Here is a 16,585-nt window from a genome sequence, read left to right on the forward strand (position 1 = left end):
CAGAGCAGCCACGAGATGCTAACCACCTGTCACTGCGGCCAGCGGGCTCCAGAGGGTGGCAGTGGAGGAGGGGCCTCCCGCCGGGTGTCAGACCCACCCCGGTGAACATCCTGGGTGGCGGCCAGGTGGGGCTGTGAGTCTCTGTCCTCGTTGCCTCCTTTCTCTCTTCACCTCACGGGGGAAAGGGGGCTTTGCCGGGGGGGCTCACTGTGCCGACGCTGCTGGTGGCCAGAGAGAAGCTGTGCCTAAGAGATGCCCGCCTTCAGGCCTCCGATGCAGGCCTCCGACGGTGCGTTGGTGCTCCCAGGATGAAGAGTCCGGGGGATGAGGGAGATCCAGACAAGGGGACGGGGAGAGCGCAAGGCACTGGCCAGAGGGCAGGAGGTGTGAGGAGTCTGTGCCCAGGAGTGAGGTGAGGGCAGAGGTTCCAGGAAAGGGGGCACGGCCCGACATGAGGTGATGCCGAAGGCCCGCGACGGGAGGCAGGCATGGCCCCCTGATTCGTCCCTGGGAGGTCTCGGATGAACCGGATAGAGGCAGAGTAATTTAAAATAAGCATGTAGGGGCGCCTGGGTGGCTCAGTCGGTTGAGCGTCCGACTTTGGCTCAGGTCACCATCTCACGGTTTGTGGGTTCGAGCCCCACATCAGGCTCTGTGCTGACCTCTTGCTCAGAGCCTGGAGCCTGCTTCAGATTCTGTGTCTCCTTCTCTCTCTGCCCCTACCCCACTCACGCTCTGTCTCACTCTGTTTCTCAAAATAAATAAATGTGAAAAAAATTTTTAAAAATTTTTTTAAACGTTTATTTATTTTTGAGACAGAGAGAGACAGAGCATGAGTGGGGGAGGGTCAGAGAGAGAGAGGGAGACACAGAACTGAAACAGGTTCCAGGGTCTGCGCTGTCAGCACAGAGCCTGACGCGGGGTTCAAACTCACGGACCGCGAGATCATGCCCTGAGCTGAAGTCGGATGGGTAACCGACTGAGCCACCCAGGTGTCCCCCCCCAAAAAAATTGTTTCTTAAATAAGCATGTAGAAGGGCGCCTGGGTGGCTCAGTCGGTTAAGCGTCTGACTTCGGCTCGGGTCATGATCTCGGTTCGTGAGTTCAAGCCCCGCGTCGGGCTCTGTGCTGACAGCTTAGAGCCTGGAGCCTGCTTCAGATTCTGTGTCTCCCTCTCTCTCGACCCCCCTGCCCCCCACTCGTATTCTGTCTGTCTCTCTCTGTCTCTAAAAAACAAATAAAACATTATTTTTTAAATGAATAAAATAAAGAAGCATGAATCTGATTGCTCTCATATCTGACACAGTAAACTCAGTTCTCCTTCTGAATAAAATCCAAGGACCCCCCCCCCCGCACTGGCCAGTGCCCATCTCTCTCTCTGCCTTCATTCTGGGTTCTTCTTCCCCTCTCCCACCACACCCCAGCCACCTTGGTCTTCTGTTTCCCCAACAGGCCACGCTTATTCCTGTTCTAGGTCCTTTGCATATATCATTTTCTTTTTCTTTCTTTCTTTTCTTTCTTTCTTTCTTTCTTTCTTTCTTTCTTTCTTATTTATTCATTTTTTTCAACGTTTATTTATTTTTGGGACAGAGAGAGACAGAGCATGAACGGGGGAGGGGCAGAGAGAAGGGAGACACAGAATCGGAAACAGGCTCCAGGCTCTGAGCCATCAGCCCAGAGCCTGACGCGGGGCTCGAACTCCCGGACCGCGAGATCGTGACCTGGCTGAAGTCGGACTTACCGACTGCGCCACCCAGGCGCCCCTATTTATTTTTTTTTAGAGAGAATGCTAAGCAGGCTCCATGCTCAGTACGAGCCCGATGTGGAGCTTGATCCCATGACCCTGGGATCATGACCTGAGCTGAAATCAAGTTGGCTGCTTAACGGACTGAGCCAGCCAGCGCCCCGCACATGCCGTGGTTTTTTGCCAGGGATGCTCTTGCGCTCCATTCAAATGGCCACCTGCCTCTCGCCCCGCAGGCTTCAGCTGAAGTGTCACCTGCTCTGAGGGGACTCCTTTCCAGACACCCTCCTAAAGTGGGTCCCCTAATGCTATCTTCTTCCTCCGGACACTTAGCTTCCTCCTGTGTGGCCCACACACGTGTCGCATATCCGCCCGCTTAGCCTGCCCCAGCCGCCCCTCCCAAGACCCAGGCCTCTTTGCATGGGGCCCCTCGCCCTTCCAAGTCGGCCTAAAGTCACTTCTTAGATCTTGAACATACTAATATATTAAGCCCAGTCCCACCTTTTGCTGTTGACATAATAGGGGTTTCCTTCCCAGCAGTTACAAAGGGTGGAATTTGTACGGGGCAGCCTGTGTCCGTGTGTACCCTGCCCTCTCCAAGGGACCCAAGCGTGCCCCTTTCTGTCCACTGCAGATGACAGTATTCAGTGCCAGACCTGGATCCCACGAGCGGCTCAGTTCATCGTTTAGAAGGAAAGTCAATCATCAGCATTTCTCCCTGTCTCTCTCTCTCTGTCTCTGTCTGGGTCTGGGTCTCTCTCTCTCTCTTTCAGCAGCAGACCCCTCTTGGCTGTGTGTCCTGGGGATGATAAGGACTCTTTATCGAATGCTGAATCAGGACACGCCCACAGAAGGTGGATCACACCCAAGCTTCTACAGGCAGGGTTTGCCAAGTACAACACAGGATGCCCAATTAAACGGAAACGTCAGATAAACACAAATAATTTCTTAGTCTAAGTCCCAATGTTGCATGTGACACACTTATATTAAAAAGTTATATGTCTCCAGGGTGCCTGGGTGGCTCGGCTGGTTAAGCATTTGACTTCAGCTCAGGTCACGGTCTCACGGTTCGTGGGTTCGAGCCACGCGTTGGGCTCTGTGCTGACAGCTGGAGCCTGGAGCCTGCTTCAGATTCTGTGTTTCCCTCTCTCTCTGCCCCTCCCCTGTTCATGCTCTGTCTCTCAAAAATAAATAAATGTTTAAAAAAATGTTGTCACCACAAAAAAAATGGCAAATATGTGAGGGGATGAAGGTGTTAGCCCGGGCTACAGGGGCAATCATTTCACAACATGTGAGTGTCTCAACACCTAAGCTCGCACAAGGTTATATGTCAAGTATATTCCAATAAAGGCCAAAAAAAAAAAAAAAAAGAGCCTAAAACATGATGTGCTTCTCCAGAGTTCAGAAGGCACACAAAATTGTATTAAAAATGCTGATGGTGGAGAGGAGGATGAGAGGCTATGCGGACAGAGTGTGAAGAAAAAAACAAGTAATGTGAATTTTTAAACAAAGTGGAATTTTTAGGTGATAGAAATAGATTCATGTATTATGTAAATTCTTTTTTTAAATGAAATGACATTTATTGGCAAGGCACCAATGTGTGTGTTTGTGTGTGTGTGTGTATGTGTGTGTGATGTGTTGATGATCTGGGGAAACAATAGCCTGAATTCTCTTTTCCTTCATGTTGTTGAGCTGTCCCCTGGATTCCTGAGATTAGACCTTGACCTATATGGTTAGCTAGTAAATTAGCTTCTCGATCTCTTTGCCTGTAGGTACAAGCAAAATAAGCCCATCCCTCTGTGAGAATATTATGGCAGAGGATTTAAAATGGATGAAAAGAGAGGTGGGTAATAACCCTGCGGGGGCCCCAGGAAATTCAGGAAACCTCCTTCAGCCTCAGCTGACTTACTTCTCAAGTGAGGATTTACTTCCTGTAGATCTCAGAGACTTTTTGTGATGATCCAAACTGACCGCTAGGGGGCGCCTGGGTGGCTCAGTTAGTAAGCATCCGACTTTGGCTCAGGTCACCTTATGATGGTTCCCCTTGAGTTCAAACCCTGCATCAGACTCTCTGCTGTCAGTGCAGAGCCTGCCTTTGATCCTCTGTCTCCCAATCTCTCTGCTCCTCCTCCACTCATGCTCTCTCTCAAAAATAAGTAAAACATTAAAAAAAAAAAAAACAGACCTAGAAAATTCACAAAACCTCCTTCAGCCTCAGCTGAAGGAATTCTCAAGTGAGGATTTACTTCTGTACCTCTCAGAGAGCTTTAGTGACGGATGATCCAAAATGATAGCTAGCTCCAGGCAGACCTACAGACTCCTTACTCAACTAGAACCCAGGCAGCTTTTTTTTAATTTTTTTTCAATGTTTATTTATTTTTGGGACAGAGAGAGACAGAGCATGAACGGGGGAGGGGCAGAGAGAGAGGGAGACACAGAATCGGAAACAGGCTCCAGGCTCTGAGCCACAGCCCAGAGCCCGACGCGGGGCTCGAACTCACGGACCGCGAGATCGTGACCTGGCTGAAGTCGGACGCTTAACCGACTGCGCCACCCAGGCGCCCTGGATGCCGCATTTTAAAATATCGGCATCAAGCGCACAAATGACTTAAAGGATGAAATAATATTTAAATATTTTAAAAACAGTATTTGCAACCGTGTGGATTTCTTGACCTTGATGACTACATCGAGGTTGTAGAGGCAAACCTGTCTGTGTGAAAGGCAAATTAAAGACCGGGATGATGGAGTGTCCTGTTGGCAACCTGTTCTCATGGGCTCAGGGAAAAAAAAAAAAAAAAATAGTACTGTCCCTGCAGTTTTTCTGTAAGCTTGCTATTGCGACAAAATAATAATTTAAGAAAGCAAATCAAGGCTCAAAGAGTTATATAACACGACCAAGGCCACGTGGATAAAGTTATATAACACGACCAAGGCCACATGGATGATACGTGGCTGGCCCAAACTGCAACGCAGGTGCGTCTGACTTGTAAATCCCCACCCTCCCCGACGTGGCCCTGGACAGCCCCGCTGCCTCCCCCAAGTCCTTCTATTTCTACCCAACAAGACCCCTGTTCCTGTTCCTTCACCTGCAGAACAGTCGTCCCTCACCCAAACCGCGTTGAGGTCCTCTCGACGGAACTGTTTTCCCCTACCCGCCCTGTGCTGGCTCCAGCTCCCCCATCCCGCCAGCCGGCACCGGCACCGGAACCCGCGGTGGGACCGCACAGCAGAGCCGCAGGGCTCCGGGGGAGCCCTGGCTGTTCCCACACTCTTCCCAAAGACCCGAGATTTCTCAAACCGCTTACAAGGAAGCACGGTGATTTTTTCTTGCCTTGGCTCCCCATTGTGAGCGCCCCTACAGGTAGAGATTCCCTGCTGATCGGGTGCCTTGAATCGGGGATCTCATCGCTTACGGCTTCATATGCTCCTCTATCACTTAATCTCCATTGCAGGTTACCCGTGGCCAAAACCAGAAACTGCTGCTCTCCTGTGACTTCCAGGCACTGCCTCCCCACAGCTGAGCCTGCCAGGACAGAGGAAAGGGGAGCATGGAAAGGGTTTGCCTGCGACTCTGATCCATGTGCCCACTGGCCTCGCCATGGGCTCCAGAAGCAGGAGCTGTGAGGCTGGGGTGGGGAGTAGGGGATGTGTATGGGCCGCTCGGTGGTGAGGCGTGTCCCATGACACACACTTGGTCCTAGCTCCACCTGACCACCCTCTTCTTAAGCCATGGCCTCTGTACTGCCTGGAACCAAATGGCCCCCTCCCAAGAGCTGAAGAGGCTCTGGAACCGGAATGGCCCCGGGAAGGAGTCACATGGAGACATTCCTGTAGGTCTTTGCTCCCCTGGGAAAAGAGTACAACCCTCGTATGTCGTCTCCTGCTGGTGGGCATCTGGGGGATGGTGGTGGTGGTTCTACGAATGTGTCACCAGCCAGGACGGGGCCGAGGCCCAGGAGGGAGAAGGCTCCCTTTGCTGCGTGCCCCCGCCGGTGCCTATGTAAGTGTTCTCCCCTTTCACTGCTGGGGAAGTCAGAGTCCCACCCCATGAGACATTTCCCTGCTTACGGGCCTGAAGTTTCTCTTTAGCCAGTTTTCTAAGTGCCCCTCCAGCCTGAGTGCCCCGAGAGGGAATGTTGCTGTGTAAACAAGATGGCCGCTTCCTGACTGGCCCTTCCCCAAATAGAGGCCCTTGTGACAGGAGCCTCTCTGGGGTGGAGAGGAAGCCTGGTAGCCTGCATCCATATAAATGGTGCTGCCCACCTCTCCACTCTGACCTGAAGGCAGAGATCCCCGTGGGCTCTGTTGGATGGGTAAGTTTAGCCCCATCCCGTCTTACCCAGTGCCCGGGTTACAGGCCATGAGAGCCAGCCCAGCAATCACAAGAGCAACTAAGGGTCAGCCTGGGAAGAAGGGGCCCTCCGCATGCACCACGGGGAGTTGTTCCCAGAATCATAACTATGGATGCAGGAAGATGGGCTTGAGAATATCCTTATACTCTGCCATGCTCCTCGGACAGATCCACTCTCCCAGGAAACTCCCTGCCAGCGAGGGAGAGGACAGCCTGCCAAGGAGAAGGGGGACTCCCCAGCAGCAGGGGGGGGGTGGGGCATGGGATGTCCCATCATCGACGCTGGTCATCTATTGTTTATCCTCAGGAACATGGCCCCTTAGACCCCGCAAGAGGGTAGCTGAGAGTATAGGAACAGAGGGAGTGAACCCCAAAGCCTGAGAGGGACAGGTCAGGATTGTCCCCAGGGCACGGAAGTTTTAGCAGAAGTCAAGACAGGTGACACGAGTTCCTGCGGTCACACAACGAGGTATGACCGGAGATTGCATTAGAAGCCAGGCCCCTGACAGCCCAGGTCCTCCCCACCGGCCCAGGTGCCACACGGCCTCCAGCCCGAGAGGTGAGGCATGAGACTGCAGAGGAGGCCGGGGGTTTCCAAGGATAGTTGGGGTCTTTCTCAAAGTCCTGTCTGTACCTGCCCGAGCCCTCGGGCCTGGCCCTGCGCCTGAATCTTGACAAAGCCCAGCAAGGGGGAAACCTTTGCAAATGCTTCAGATGGACCGGTGGCCCTTTCTTTCTGCAGGAGGAACCACTGCAACAGAAGCCATGTTGCTGTCCTCTTTGGTCCTCACTCTGGCCTTGCTGATGGCTTCCGGCACTGAGTACAAGGTGAAGGAGGTCTGTATCGGAAGTCCTGGCGTCCCTGGCACTCCTGGATCCCACGGCCTGCCAGGCAGAGATGGGAGAGACGGCATCAAAGGAGACCCTGGGCCTCCAGGTACTGAGTGAGAGGCCGAGCCTCAGCCGAGGGACAGTGACCTGCCTTCGGGAGGCCCACCCGTCCAGGGCTCTGGGCTGGGTCCAACGGTCGGCCGGATGGTGGGCATGGTGGGCGGTCCCTGGGGGGCCTTAGACTAGAGCAGCCCTGGAGAGTCTACCCTCAAAGTGCCCGTGAGGTGACAGGTGAGTCAGCTCGGCTGATAAGGGAGGTCACTTCACATCAGCCCCAGCCCGACTGTGGGTGGCGGATACGACAGATCAGTGTCCCCTTCTCTTTCCAGGCCCGATGGGCCCGCCTGGAGGAACACCAGCCTGCTCCGGGCCTAATGGGCTGACCGGAGCCCCTGGCGTCGCTGGAGAGCGTGGCGTACAGGGGGAGCCTGGCGAGAGAGGCCCTCCAGGTGAGCGAGCTGCATCCACACGGGCACTGCGCCCACGTGACCAGCTACATGCGGGCTGATGGGGATCAGACAGAACCGTGGAGGTCCCCGAAAGTCATGGCGCTCAACCCAAGTAAGAGAAGATGATGCCGAGGAGAGGAGCCGGAGATGCCTAGTAGTGCGCCACAGGGATGGACTGTGGGTGCCGAGAGCGCTCCACACATTGGGACAGGCAGGGCGTCAGGGTGGGTGGGGGACGCATGGGAGGCAGGGTAAGGCACTTCCTAGGGCTGAGGCACTGGGGGGCATTGTGAAAGGTGTAGGGAGCTAGGTGGGGTCCAGCGATGAGGTGAATGGGAGCCCCCCACACAGAGCGGAACTCCAAGCTCAGAGCGGTGACCAAGGTCACCAGGAGGCTGCAGAAAGAGCCAGGTTTGCTTTTGGTTGAGGGTGAGGGAAGGGAGCTTGCGTCCAAACCGGAAAAATCCTGAGTGGGCAGACAGAGCCATTAAGGACAGCAGGAAAGACGCGCAGGGAGGGGTCCAGCAGGTGCAGGGCTGCGTCAAAGGATGCAGCGCGTGTGGGACCCATACTCCAGGGCCTGAGTGGTGGGTACGGACAAGCAAAGGGCAGAATGCCAGGCTTGCAGCTGGCAGCATGCCTGCTTGGCAGCTAGTGGGGGGGGGGTCTTTGTTGGCTCGCCCTCATCTTGGGTGGGAATCTCTTGACAGGGCTTCCAGCTTCTCTAGACGAGGAGCTCCAAACCACGCTCCGTGACTTGAGACATCAGATCCAGCAGGCCATGGGAGGTAAGGGGGGCTCCCCAGGGCCTCTAGCACACAGGGTCTCCCATAAGTTCCTCTGCTGCCCAGCATCAGGCTCCAGAACCTAGAGCCTGTTTTTAAGTTTATTTATTTATTTTGAGAGAGAGAGGGACAGAGAGAGGATGCATGAGCAAGCAGGGAAGAGGCAGAGAGAGAGAGAGAGGGAGAGAGAGAGAATCCCAAGCAGGCTCCATGCTGTCAGTGCAGAGCCCAACTCGGGGCTCGATCCCACGAACTGTGAGATCATGACCTGAGCCAAAATCAAGAGCTGGACGCTTAACAGAAGGAACCGCCCAGGTGCCCCCCAGACCCTAGAGACTTGACAAACTGGTCTTGGGGGGAAAAGATGAAACTTTCCCTTTCCTGTTGTCTTTGAATGACTCAGAAAGCCAGAGGTAGACACAGATCAGTTCCCTATGTCAGGGGAGTGCAAGGTCTCTGCCTGTGTTGCTTTCTGTCGAGCCCCAGGAAAATGCAGTTGTTAAATGGGTGGAAAATAAGTAGGTGTTAATGGGTGACAAATGAATGGGATGATGAGAGCATGGAGGGGAATTTGGGAAGACTGGGGTTGGTGGAGGGAGGAGAGGCAGAGAGGGCGTGAAGGCCGAGAGCCCGAGTGAGGGAAGGGACTTAGATCCAGAGCGGTCTGTGGCCTGACTCGGTTCTTCTGCTCCAGTCCTAAGTTTGCAGGAGTCCATGCTGGTAGTGGGAGAAAAGGTCTTCTCCACCAATGGGCAGTCGTTAATTTTGATGTCATTAGAGAGTCATGTGCCAGAGCAGGTGGCCGCATTGCCGTCCCGACGAGCCCAGAAGAGAACGAAGCCATCGCCAGCATCGTGAGGAAGCACAACACTTACGCCTACCTGGGCCTGGAGGAGGGCCCCAGCCCTGGAGACTTCTGCTACCTGGATGGGGCCCCCCGTGAATTACACCAACTGTACCCAGGGGAGCCCAGGGGTGGGGGCAAAGAGAAGTGCGTGGAGATGTACACAGACGGGCAGTGGAATAACAAAAACTGCCTGCAGTACCCGCCTGGCCATCTGTGAGTTTTGAGCGGGCGCCCAGGCCACAGGATAGATAGGGCCCTGCCTTGCCTTTCGGCCTCCATCCTGAAGATGCACCTGATCTCTGAGATGCCCCTTTTCAACAAAATTGTATTTGTGGCTGTCAGGGCGGGAGGCACGCTTAGCCACTCCACTCCCCCCGACAGGCCCTGTATCCCCACCCACATCATGAATCAGTCTGACACTCCCCCTGAGCCCTTCCCGGTAATGCATTCTGGGCCCCACTCCTAACTTTGCCCTTTGGAAGAGACGGAGACCTCCTTCTTCCTCTTCTTGTCCAGTCCCTTCGTTTCTAGATGGCAACAGTGAGGCCCCGGGATGGAAGTTCCCTCCAAAATCACACAGAAGGTGGCTGCTTCCTGGCTTCCCCTACTCTTAACTCTGCAGACTACCACCTGCCCAGCCCCATCAAGATTTAGCAGTTCTGGTCAAGCATAATGATAGAGACAGGTGGAATTCTGGGGAATTCCAAATGCGGGAGCTAAGGACCCATTTGGGATTATCCGGTCTCTGTCTCCGTGAGGTCAGAGGGCAAGGTGGTGTCCCAGCGTGGTGGAGGCCAACCTAACCCTGACGATTGGCACGGATTATCCACTTCCTTGAGTCTTGGGTTGCCTGCTCAAATCCCTGACCTAAAAGCAGCTAGTTTACTCCACTAGGGAAGATCTCATCCCTGACCCCAGAGGTAATCCAAGCTCCTTCCTGCCGATGAACATATCCCCACACCACCGTTTTGGGTCTCCGTAAGTTGCTCACACCACCCACACCACAAGCTATTATCGAGCACGTAAATAGTGTATGTGCCGAGTCTGGGTACCCAGAAACTTGCCAAGCACTTCTAATACATCTTTTGGAGTATGATTTCATCTTTACCCAACACCATAGGCCCAGCCTTATTTTCCCCATTTTTATACAAGGACACTGAAACTTAGAGAAGTTAAGTGTTTTGAGTTTTATTACTTGGGGCAAGTGGCAGAGGCTGGATTCACACCTATCTACCTGGACCTGAAGTTTATGCTCACAACCACGTCACCTCTTGCTGGACAGAGGCGATTCTGTGTAATAAATCATGACTGCGTTACGTGAGTTTTCAATTTGCTTTGGTTTCAAGAATAACACGTTTCCGGGTGCTTGGGTGGCTCTGTCCTCTGTCATTAAGCATCTTACTTCAGCTCGGGTCATGATCCCACGGTTGGTGACTTAGAGTCCCTCACTGGGTGTGCTCGAGCCCTTAATTGGGTGAACATGAACCCCATTTCAGGTGAGCCCTGCTTCTCTCTCTCTCCTTCCTTCTCTCTCTCTCTGCCCCTCACTCACCTGTGCCTTCTCTCTCTCTCAAAAAAAGAAAAAAAGAGAGAAAGAGAGAGAGAAAGAAAGAAAAGAAAGAAAGAAAGAAAGAAAGAAAGAAAGAAAGAAAAAGAAACAACACATTTCTGTATTTTTGTAAATCAAATTAACTCTGGTTCCAAGCCCCCACTTGCCTGAAAAATGGACCATTGGGGTCTCAGGTAAATGCCTTCTTTGTTGGATGGGAGAGGTGACCTGCTTCCAACTGGTGCAGCTATATGTTGTACACACATATGGTACGAGCGTATGGTGAGCTACAAAAAACACCTGGAAGAACATATGGGCATCATCATTGAGGGCTGGTGTTAAGATAATGCTTGATCTAAGTCCTCATGGTCCCTTGATGGGTGGTAATATCATGCCTTCCATTTTCTGCTTAGCCACCTGGATGTTTTCCATAGCCCCAAAGATGATGGCATTCGGGGCTCTGTCCCAGCCTCTGTGAGCCACCTCAGCCTCAGGTCCTACATGAAAAGGGACCATGTCCCCGTGCTTCCAGGGATGTGTGGGAATCAGACTGCGTCTCTACTTGCTTGAGGGGGCAGGAGACATGTATGTGCCCCATCTCCAGAAAGGTCCCCCCTTCTCCTACCTTTACATCTTCAAATGCTCTCGCTCACTGCATCTTTTCTTGGGCAAAAGAGAGCTGTGGATCAAACCCCACCAGCCCAGGTGGAAATGAGTAGAAATATTTCTCATCTTTCTTAAATGTTAAGTTTTCATCGGGCCACCCTGCCACGTGGGCTTAGGGCCCAGCATACGAATTATTGGGGCTTCCCCAAAATTCAAAAAAGCAAAAAAGGGAAGCATATTTTTGCTATTTTATAGACGAACAATCTAAGCCTCTGGCAATTGATGTCTTCTCCTTTCTTCTTAGTGTTATTTTTATTTACTTTATGGTTTTATTTGCTATGGTTGCTGTATTATTTTTTACCACTTTAAAGTAAGTATCCCTGGTTTATAAGGAAGCCATTGATTTTTTGTTGATCTTCTATACAAACATCTTTTGGATTCTCATTTTGCCCTTAATATTTTTGATATAATTATCTTATATTTGTAAATTCTATGAATGTTGTTACAGATGACAGAAATTCTGCCTGTTCCTTATAGTATTATATGTCTTGAACATCATTTTAATCTTCTGTATGGGCCAAGAGCCCCCATACATTGTTGAAGATGCTCAATGATAAATATCTTTTGGGGGCACTAAGTGTATACGGAAAACCATTCATAATAGCATGTGTTAACTTAATCTGTTAACATTGAAAGTCATTTATTGCGGTTAAGTCATTTCCCACACCTGGGTACTGGCATCTAGAGCCCACAGATGAAAATAAGAGGTTTTACGTGCCTCACCATTTAAGGTTGGAGAGACATCCCAGGATGGCACCATGGAACCTGAGAGGGCTCACCATAGGTGGTTTGGTGATTCTCCTCCTTTTGGTCAGTATAAGAAGGACTAAAGAGGGGAAAGGAGGCCGACCCACCTTGGATGCCATACCTACTTCCATAGTGGAAACTATCCCTTCCATAGGCGTGGGGAGGGGACTCTCCTAGCATCCTAATCTTAGCGAGTAGGGATGCCCAAATTGCTTCGCCTTCCCTGGAATGCGAAGGGGGAAATTTTCCTGTTCTACAATCGCTGATGTGCTGACCCGGCTGGGGCACGGGGAGGTGGAGGGGAGAACAGACCCGTGAGCAGGAGTGTTCCAGGGCAATGTGGATTGCCACCACCTGGATGGGGTTTCCCAGGGTCCGTATGAATGTCAGTGTCATGGAAGCAAGCCAGATTTAAACTCTACTTATGAGCAGTTGCCCCTGGGAACACGAAGAACAAGAACCTCTGAAGTGAAATATCCACTGACCTGATGTTAAGGGTAGGGAGCACACAGCTGGAGGCTCTCACAGAGTCCTTTCTTGAAGACCCAGCTTCTGAGAGGAACTGTCACTGGGAATCAGTCATACAAAGGGACCTAACAAGCAGTCAGGGGCGGGCTAAGAAGCAGCAGTGTCCCCACTGACATGTGGTTCCTCCCGCGAGTGGCTATTGCCCACCTTTGGCACCATCATTCTCTCCACCCCCTACATGCTCAGAGAAGCAAGAGAGAAGGCCACTGCCCACCCTCACTTCAAGAAACCCCAGCCTCAAGCCTGGCCAACACCCTCTGGCCAGCGTGGTGATGAATCACAGGTGAAATGGAGATCCCAGTGACAAAACTGGAGGCCGATAATCATTGGACTGGGTCTTAATCAGCCCTATAGGGGCACCTAGGTTGCTCAGTTGGTTGAGCATCTGACTCTTGATTTCAGCTCAGGTCATGATCCCCAGGTCATGGGATCAAGCCCCACATCGGGCTCCACACTGAGTGTGGAGCCTGCTTGGGATTTCTCTCTCCTCTCTCTCTCTCTCTCTCTCCCTCTCCCTCTCCCCCAAAATAAAATAAAATAAAATAAAATAAAATAAATAAAATAAATCAGCCCTAGAAAGTTTGCATTGCCGGCATCTGGGGGAAAAAAGTATGAAAAATTGGAAGACCATGTGTTAGTTTTGAGAACAGGGTGAGCTTCGAGCTTCCAGATTGTACACGTCTGCATTAAGACTCTCAATCAAACTTGTTATATATTAAATTAGTGAGTTACATGGATTTGTTTTTTGATATTGAACCATCCTTCCATTCCTGGGATACACCTTACTTGGTCAAATTAGTGGCTGATACTCTCAGCACACTTACTTGGTGCCAGATTCTACACTTGGGTTAACTCATGTAATCCTCATCGACCCTACTATGGAGATGCTGTTATTATCCCCAACTTACAAATAAGAATATTGGGGCACACAGAGGTTAAAGTGCTTTGCCAAAGGTCATGCGGCCAGTTCAAGGAGGACCTGGGCCATGAATACAGGAAGGCAGATTCCAGAGACTGTGCTATTAACCAGTGATGCAGGGCTGGACTTTAATAGTTACTTCTGGCTTTCAGGTGGGTTTGTGTGTGCTCCACATCACCTAATTATTCTGATATTAGTGGTAGCGGGGACATATTCTTCCCATGATTGGAAAAGCCAAGAAGAGGCTGGATTCAACCTGCACGTGCATTTAAAGCACCGCTCCTTTGTGTCTGCTCACCCTCACACGGCCGAGCCAAATATCACAGGGGTTGGGATGTAGGGGACTCTACATACCCCAGTGGAGGCTCTGCAAAATACCATGGCCAAGGGCATGGATATAGAATTCTATGACATGGAGAAGTAAAATAGCAGGAACAATAATCCAAACTACCATGGTCAGATTTGCCAAGATTATTTATTGTGTTTTTGCAAAGAATCGTTTTTAAAAATTGTATTATTAGCTTCAGAGTGATTTCTTTATTCTACTTCATTGATTTCATTATTTAAATTTTTCTTTCTCCTTCCTTCCTTCCTTCTTTCCTTCCTTCCTTCCTTCCTCTTCCTCCCTCTTCCTTCCTCCTTCTTCCTTCCTTCCTTCCTTCCTTCCTTCCTTCCTTCCTTCTTTCCTTCCTTCCTCTTCCTCCCTCTTCCTTCCTCCTTCCTTCCTTCCTTCCTTCCTTCTCCTTCCTTCCTTCCTTCTTCCTTCCTTCTTCCTTCCTCCTTCCTTCCTTCCCTTCCTTCCTTCCTTTCCTTCTTTTCTTTTCTTTTCTTTTACCATCTTTTTAAAAATATCAATTCATCAGGGCACCTGGGTAGCACGGACAGTTGAACGTCCGACTCTTGATTTCAGGTCAGGTCATGATCTCATGGTTCTTGGGTTCGAGCCCCACATCGGGCCCTGTGCCAACAGTGCAGAGCCTGCTTGGGAATCTCTCTTTCTCTCTCTGTCCTTTCCTTGCTCGCTCTTTCTCTCAAAATAAATAAGTAAAACTTAAAAATAATAAAAAATGAAAAATATCAATTTATCTGTAACACAGAGTCAACAATACTTGGAGGACTAGCTTTGAGGCTTGTTGTACCAGGCAGATTTCTTTCTGCTTATTCCTACTGTGTTGGGTGATTTTCACAAAGTGAACTCAAACTTGCCTGATCTCCAACTGAGAAAATCCTGAGGTGCCCAGGATGCACGTCCCTATGGTGCACCAGGTTGTGATGAGCTGAAACTCATCTTGAAACTCAAGATGAAAAATTATGTTTCATCTCGGCCTTAATAACAAAATTCAATATTATCATGGGGCCACCTGGTGGTTCAGTCAGTTTAAGCGTCCGACTCTTGATTTCCGCTCAGGCTGTGAGATTGGAGCCCTTGAGTGGGGCTCTGCTTAGGATTCTCTCTCTACCTCTCTCTCTGCCCCTCCCCCACTCATTCTCTTCCCCCCAAAATAAATAAACCTTAAAAAATCATCATCGTCATCATAGCAGAATAATAATAATAGCATACATTAAAACACGGACCTACAAGAGGACAGACATAAGAATATGCATCTTCAAGGGAAAACCTTCCCCACCGGAGTTAAGGCTTTCTTATTGTCCCTCTGCTCATCCCTCCCTCCTCCAGTCGTGTTCTCTCCCCTACTTCCCAAGCCACCTTTCCTCTAGTCTGGAGCATGTAGGGTTCTGGTTTTATGTAATTCTCTCGGTTTTAAATTCCCACCTTTCTGGGAGGTCTGCCCATTTGCTGCATGGGTTGAATAGTCTTTGTCCTCCGAGCTCGGGGCCCTTCAAAGTTGTGTCAATGGCACCAGGAAACACAGCCCTGAGAGGGGTCTTCTGTACGATGGGCCCCAGGAATCTGGGAGTACACAGAGCTGAAGACCCTTGAGAAGCCAGAACACCAATCACAAGGCAGAGTCAAGAGGAAGTGGCCCCGCCCCGACTCCTCACCAGGGAAAAAGCAAACCTCTCCAGCTGTTTGGTAAGGCTAAGTGTTTCAAAGAGTGAGTGTAAGTTTGCAGGGAGGGCGGGAATCAAAGGTCAGGTCAGGGACTTGAAAAAGGCCACTTGATCAGGCTCGGGAGATAAGAAGCTGACGCTACTGGAAACCCAGGCACGGAGGAACCGTGGATTGGTCTGGTGCCTGCTCCTGCTCAGGGTCTCTGCTCCTCCCAGGGGACTCTCTCAGGGGACTCTTCCTGCGTGCCCAGCCCTGGGATGTGCCCTGGGAGACAAGCCAGGAAGGTATCTGGGAAAGTGGGCACTGACGTGAGCCATGGCTGGAGAGCAGTCGGACAGGCTGCTTTGAGGAGGTGATGCGGAAGGACTCGTTCATCTGTAATTGTTTATCCAGCACTCTCTCTGCGCTCAGGCACCCTTCTGGGTGGGGCCACAACAGCTGAGAACCACACCCCCGTTCTGGAGAAGTTCTTATTCTAAAGGAGTGCGGTGGTCAAGGAGTATACAATTAGGTAAACAAGACAGTTTTACGGGGAGAGAAATTACAGGCAGAGAATTAAACCAGGAAGACACGATAGAGTGGCCACTTAAATTCAATGGTAAAGGAAAGCCCTTCCTCCAGAGATAGTATTTAATCTGAAATGTGAATGACAACAAACAGTCATGCAGAGGTAGAGGGAAGCGTCCTAGGCTGGAACAGCAGTGCAAGTGCCCGCATTCAACTTTGAACTTGAGTGATTTACAAATACTTCCTCCCCTGTGGCTCCCTCTGTGACGTGGGTGCCTCATCCAAAGATGACATTTTTTTTTCCTCAAAATTTTTTTAATGTTTATTCAGACTTGAGAGAGAGTGTGAACAGGGGGAAAGGCAGAGAGAGAGAGGGAGACACAGAATCCGAAGCAGAATCCAGGCTCAGGGCTGTCAGCACAGAGCCCGACGCGGGGCTCGAACTCACAAACCGTGAGATCATGACCTGAGCCGAAGCTGGACCCTTAACCGACCGAGCCACCCAGGCGCCCCCAAAGATGACATTTATAGGGAGGCATGAGGGGACTCAGTGGTTAACCACCCCCCCCCCCCACCGCAGTAAAGCCT

The 16,585-nt window shown here is 51.0% G+C and overlaps 1 protein-coding gene across 1 annotated transcript; it reads left to right on the top strand.

Moving 5' to 3' along the window:
* Window positions 1-5,957: 5,957 nt before the first annotated feature.
* Window positions 5,958-10,388, top strand: LOC115527589 (pulmonary surfactant-associated protein A-like). The gene is given in 7 exon segments (XM_030335323.1): window positions 5,958-6,057; window positions 6,838-7,032; window positions 7,316-7,435; window positions 8,146-8,223; window positions 8,915-8,980; window positions 8,983-9,263; window positions 9,265-10,388. Coding segments are annotated over 7 exon segments (771 nt in total). The 5' UTR covers window positions 5,958-6,053; the 3' UTR covers window positions 9,292-10,388.
* The last annotated feature ends 6,197 nt before the right edge of the window (window positions 10,389-16,585 follow it).

Source organism: Lynx canadensis, chromosome D2 (assembly GCF_007474595.2).
Source record: "Lynx canadensis isolate LIC74 chromosome D2, mLynCan4.pri.v2, whole genome shotgun sequence".
In the NCBI taxonomy this organism is placed as follows: Eukaryota; Metazoa; Chordata; class Mammalia; order Carnivora; family Felidae; genus Lynx; species Lynx canadensis.